We start from the raw sequence: 6,170 nt of genomic DNA, 5'->3' as shown, positions 1-6,170 counted from the left end.
TCAGAGAGCCCAGGATGCACGGACAAAACGGCTTTTTCTGCAGAAACTCTTTTTGTGATAGGGGACTTGGAAGCGATGATAATGGTGGCTGGGAGAGGGAAATACCATGAAGGGTTGACTGTGTCTGTACTGTGTCCACAGAGTGAGCCTGGCCTTGAGCCTGGTGGTCCCAGACTGAAACTCCAACAGGGAATATGCTCAAACTGGGCATCTGGATGGATGTGGGCTTGTGCTGGAGACTTCACCTTCGTCCGTGTGGTTTAGTAGTGCAGACTGAGTCCCTGCACTGCAAGAGCTGACTATGTCTTCCAGTGACTCTTTGGTTAATAACGATGCCACGCTGCAGCTTTCCACAACAGTGATTTTATACCCCATGGCTAAGGAAGCTCTGTTACATGTGCTGCAGAGTGCTGTGAGGGTGCCTAAGCGGGTTTGGGTGTGAAGCCTGCTGAGTAATGTTGGAGAGGTGTAGAGGGCATCCCTGCTGCCCACAGGATACAGCCCATGGAGGGAGGTGTCATCTGAATGCCTCCCGGGTTTCATCTTGGAGGAAAACAGCTATGTCCTCCCAGATGGAGTCACAGAAGAACCTCTGCCCTCCAGCGGTGTGGGCAGACTAACACCAGAGTGGGGAGCTGCAGCATAGATGTGCCCTTCAAAGCTAGGCTAGGGAGCATCCTTAATGGAAAATACACACCAGGACCAGCCACTTATGTCTGTAGAAGAACTGTTTGTGGCCTCTTTGCTGATGAGAACATTACATGGAGTGGCAGATGATGCTCATCAGTCCACAGGTTTGCATCTCCCGCAGTGTACAGCAAGCTAATAACAGTCCCAGGGAGTGCATTCAATCATGGAAAATACCATGGATCCCAGAGTGAGCTGTACCTGCTCACTGGCACCAGGCCACTGCTTCCCAGCTGAGGAATACTGTGCCAAGCGCAAGGTTACGGATTTTATCCTTTGGGTGCTCCTCAACAAAGGAAATGTTATGGATTGAGCCAACAACGGGTCTGCTGCTGGAGGTACAACCGTAGGCAGGCCAGAGACTCATGGAATCACCTTACTCCTTGGGAGACGCCAGGTCCTACCTGCTGCTCCAACAGGGCTGGTCGCTCAGGGGCTTGCCTGGTTCTGACTGTCTGCAAGGGCAGTGTCCCCCTGTGACACACTGCTGACGAGGGAGACATGGCTGATGCGGCATCACTGCCAATGGGGGAACACTGCAGGCGCGGGGGAACATGTCTGATGGGGGGGACGTGGGTGGGCACCACTGCTACGAGGGGACTCGGCTGATGGGGAGACCCCAGTGATGGAGGCGGCATGGCTGACGGGGAGACAGCAGTGGGGAAGAGGACAGGGCTGACAAGGAGGTCACGGCTGACGCGGGAGATGCCAGTCATGGGGGTGACAGGTGTGACATGGCTGACAGGAGGGGTATGGCTGGTGGGGGTAAACACGGCTGCCAGGGGGACACGGCTCACATGGGGACACAGCTAACAGGGGGACACGGCTGACATGGGGACACGGGTAACGGGGACATGGCTGACAGGGGGACACGGGTAATGGGGGGACATGGCTGACATGGGGACACGGGTAACAGGGACACAGCTAACGGGGGGACATGGCTGACATGGGGACAGGGGTAATGGGGGGACATGGCTGACATGGGGACACGGGTAATGGGGGGACATGGCTGACATGGGGACACGGGTAACGGGGACACAGCTAACGGGGGGACATGGCTGACATGGGGACACGGCTGACAGGGGGCGACAGCTAACGGGGGGACATGGCTGACATGGGGACACGGACACGGCTGACATGGGGACATGGCTGACAGGGGGACATGGCTGACATGGGGACATGGCTGACATGGGGACACGGCTGACATGGGGACACAGCTAACGGGGGGACATGGCTGACATGAGGACACGGCTGACAGGGGGACACAGATAACAGGGGGACATGGCTGACATGGGGACATGGCTGCCATGGGGACACGGCTGACATGGGGACATGGCTGCCATGGGGACACGGCTGACATGGGGACATGGCTGCCATGGGGACACGGCTGCCATGGGGACACGGACACTGCCGCCATGGGGACATGGACACGGCTGCCATGGGGACATGGCTGACAGGAGGACACGGACACGGCTGCCATGGGGACACGGACACAGCTGCCATGGGGACACGGACACGGCTGCCATGGGGACACGGACACTGCCGCCATGGGGACACGGACACTGCCGCCACGGGGACACGGCTGCCATGGGGACACGGACACGGCTGCCACGGGGACACGGACACTGCCGCCATGGGGACACGGACACTGCCGCCACGGGGACACGGCTGCCATGGGGACACGGACACGGCTGCCATGGGGACACGGCTGCCACGGGGACACGGACACGGCCGCCACGGGGACACGGACACTGCCGCCATGGGGACACGGACACTGCCGCCATGGGGACACGGACACTGCCGCCATGGGGACACGGCCGCCATGGGGACACTGCCGCCATGGGGACACGGACACTGCCGCCATGGGGACACGGACACTGCCGCCACGGGGACACGGACACTGCCGCCACGGGGACACGGACACTGCCGCCATGGGGACACGGACACTGCCGCCACGGGGACACGGACACTGCCGCCATGGGGACACGGACACTGCCGCCAGGCCACTTCGCCGCGGCCCCGCAGCCGGGTGCCGCCGAGCCCCCGTGTGCTCACGCTTTTCGCGCCCCCCCGGGCTCAGCGCGCCCGTGCTCCGCGGTCCGTGCCGCAGCGGGCGGGCTCTGGCGCTCTGCGGGCGGTGCTGCTCCCCCCCGCCCCCGCCGGCAGCGGGAGGCCTGGCCGCTGCCTCGGCCGTCCCCGCCCTCCGCCGCTCCCGCCCCCGGCTCCGCGGCTGTTTAAAGCGGGCTCGGAGGGCTCCTGCCCGCCCAGAGCCGTCGGCGCTCCGCCATGGGACAGGAGCAGGCCCGGACCTACCCGCCGCGGCCCGAGTGGCTGCCGGCCGCGCACGTCCCGTCGCTGGCCCAGTACGAGCGCCTGTACCGGCGCTCCGTGGAGGACCCGCACGGTGAGCGCCGCGCCGGGAGCCCCGGGGAGGGCCGCAGCGGGGCCGGGGGTGCCGGGCGGGCCGGAAGGGGTGAGGCCGTGTTGAGCCCTCCAAGCGTGGGGTGCGGGAGTGCGGGGCTGCCGCGCGTTGTTCCCGAAAGCGCTGTCCTCCTTACCCGAGCCTGTTTCTGGGTCACGAGCTCTGGCCGTTGCCTTTGCAGCGTTTTGGGGTGACATTGCTAAACAGTTCTACTGGAAGACTCCGCACACGGGGCCCTTTCTGAAGTACAACTTCGATGTGACAAAGGGGAAGGTCTTCATTGAGTGGATGAAAGGGGCGACCACTAACATCTGTTACAACGTCCTGGATAGAAATGTCAACGAGAAGAAACTTGGGGACAAAATTGCTTTTTACTGGTAAAGTTTTGGCTTTATTGTGGTGCAGAAGGTGTGTGTCATGCTGAAGTGTCTAAACAAAGTTGCTTCCCACTGAGGTGAATTAAAACATGGTCAAACCTGAGGGGCTTTAACCTTTAGATAGGGACGGCAGGTGTTTGCTTTCAGTGTTTGAGAGGAGTTGTGCAATAGAGCTTCTCTGCCCACCCTGGGTGAACTGGAGTGGCCCAGCATAGCCACGGGCAGCTCCTGACTTCCAGCTCTGCCTTTGCACTTGAACCTGCTAAAAGCTAAAGTCAGATGTTATTGAGGCAGGTACCACAACTCCTTTGTGATGCAGGCGGAGAAATGGGATGAGGCAACAACACCCAACAGCAAAAAGCTGATAAACCCCATGTTTTCTGTCTTCACGTTCTGTGGGTCTGGCACTCTTCTGTGGCAGAAAGATTCTCCTAAAACCTGAATGTATCCATTGATTCATTTACTGTGGTGAGTAGCTCCAGAGAGGAGCCCCCAACACCAGAGTGAGGGGAAACGGTGTCCAGGAGCCTCAGAACTGAGTGGTGAGAGCCATTGAGGGAGCCTGAAGCCTGAGGGACGGCACCAGCCCTGAGTGGGTAAAGCATGGCCCGGGGAGTGCAGCCAGGGCAGACAGTCAGGGTGTGGTGTGGCAGTTGGTGCAGGCAGGGGGGTGGTGAGTACTCTCCTTTGGGAGCTCTGCTCTGCCTGCCCTGGTTCTGGCAGCAGGCAGACCTGATGAGAGCAGAGGCTACAGTGCAGAGCTCCAGGTGCAGAAAGCTCCTTCACTGGTCTCTTAGGGCAAGGGTACACTGGTGCAGGGGCTCCTGGTGGAGGTGCTTGTGCAGCAGGTGGCTGAGGTGTGGGAGACTGTCAGTAGGCTAAGAGATACCAGGGAAGCTGAGAGGGAGCTGGACTGCTTGCTCCAGAACCAAACTGTGCAGGGGCCAAAAGCATCCACCATAGCGCATGGAGAAAAGGAGGGCAGTAATCCAGGAAGCTGGGAACTAGTAACTAAAAAGAGAACCCAACAAAAAAAGGAGGAAGAGAACAATTAAAAGCAAGGGGCTTCCTCCAAAATCCACTGTCCCCACCCAGAACCGCTCTGTAGTTCTGCAGGGTACTAATAAGGTAATGCATACCGCACCAAATGAACATCCTGCTGATGCACCAGTAAAGAGGCTAGAATCATAGAATAGTTAGGGTTGGAAAGGACCTTGAGATCATCCAGTTCCACCCCCCCTGCCATTGGCAGGGACACCTCACACTAAACCATCTCATCCAAGGCTCTGTCCAACCTGGCCTTGAACACTGCTAGGGATGGAGAATTCACAACTTCCTTGGGCAACCCATTCCAGTGCCTCTCCACCCTTACAGTAAAGAACTTCTTCCTTATTTCCGATCTAAACTTCCCCTGTTTAAGTTTGAGCCCATTACCCCTTGTCCTATCCCTACAGTCCCTAATGAATAGTCCATCCCCAGCATCCCTATAGCCCTCACTACTAAGTGCTTCCAGGAAAGAGTGGCAGGTCATAGTAGTAAGTGACTCTACTTTGAAAGGCACAGAGGCACCCATCTGTCGGCCTGATCCAGTCTTGAGGGAGGTGTGTTGCCTATCAGGGGTGTTGCTGAGAGGCTGCCTGTCTCGTAAGTCCCACTGACTTATCCACTTCTTGTGGTCCATGTGGGTGCTTGTGCTACTGACAGCAGTAGCCTGGGAATCATAAAGAACTACAGAGCCCTGCGAGAGGTGGTTAGAGGTTCTGGAGCTCAGATAGTTTTCTTCATTGATCCTCCAAGCCAAAGGCATCGGTGTTGGGACTGATCTTGTCTTACATTCCTTTGATTCTCCTCTCCATCCCATCTGGGGAGGCAGGATGAGAGGGGTGAGCTGGTGACAAGTCCAGAGGAGACCATGAGAGTGATCAGGAGGCCAGGAGAAGAGAGGTTGCGAGGAGACCTCAGAGCAGCTTCCAGTGTCTGAAGGGGGCTACAGGGATGCTGGAGAGGGACTTTTCATCAGGGACTGTAGTGATAGGACAAGGGGTGATGGGTTCAAACTGAAACAGGGGAAATTTAATTTAGATATGGAAGCTCTTTACTGTGAGGGTGGTGAGGCACTGGCACAGGTTGCCCAAGGAAGCTGTGAATGTGCCATCCCTGGCATTGTTCAGGGCCAGGTTGGACAGAGTTTTGGGTGGCATGGTTTAGTGTGTGGTGTCCCTGCCTATGGCAGGGGGTCGGAACTGGATGACCTTAAGGTCTTTACCAAGCCAAACTGTTCTGTGATTTTATGATTCCTTGCACTTGAACGCATATAACACTGATGATTTTGGAAAGGCTGGCTTCTCCGTATTCCTTTTGGGAGGAAAAGTTAACTTCCAGCCTTAAGGATGTGTGTATATTTTTACTGGAATAGTTGCTAGCGTTAAAAGCCATGTGGAACTTGGAATTTTCATACTAATGCAAAATAGGCTTCCCTAGTGATGTCCAAGATGCAGAACTAATGCTCCCTTGTTGACCTAGCCTGGGTATGACTGTATGTGGTAGAAGAGAAGCACAAGTAAATGTGCCACTCATTAGGGATGCAATAACTTGGGTTGTGGAGAGTCCTTTCAGCAGAGCAGCTGGAGAAGTCTTACTGTCACTGCAGTAAGAATGCCATATCCCCTAATGATGAACAACTG

At 57.1% G+C, this 6,170-nt stretch overlaps 1 protein-coding gene across 2 annotated transcripts in view; it reads left to right on the top strand.

Annotated features, from left to right (window-relative positions):
- The first annotated feature begins 2,915 nt into the window (after nucleotides 1-2,915).
- The window catches only part of ACSS2 (acyl-CoA synthetase short chain family member 2), a 36,127-nt gene continuing 32,872 nt past the window's right edge, over nucleotides 2,916-6,170 (top strand). Inside the window, exons 1-2 of one of the 2 annotated variants that reach the window (XM_061441441.1) lie at nucleotides 2,916-3,091; nucleotides 3,291-3,486. In XM_061441441.1, coding sequence (XP_061297425.1) covers nucleotides 2,974-3,091; nucleotides 3,291-3,486 — 314 coding nt within the window. In that variant the 5' untranslated portion in view covers nucleotides 2,916-2,973. The remainder of the gene's footprint in view (nucleotides 3,092-3,290; nucleotides 3,487-6,170) is intronic. The other variant, XM_061441442.1, reaches the window with a different exon arrangement.

The sequence above is a fragment of the Pezoporus flaviventris genome, unplaced genomic scaffold (genome assembly GCF_033815535.1).
Source record: "Pezoporus flaviventris isolate CSIRO_AGI_PZ_B2104156 unplaced genomic scaffold, CSIRO_AGI_Pfla_v1 ptg000213l, whole genome shotgun sequence".
Classification (NCBI taxonomy): Eukaryota; Metazoa; Chordata; class Aves; order Psittaciformes; family Psittacidae; genus Pezoporus; species Pezoporus flaviventris.
Note: the sequence above shows the minus strand (reverse complement) of the source record. Positions and strands in the feature narration are given on the sequence as shown.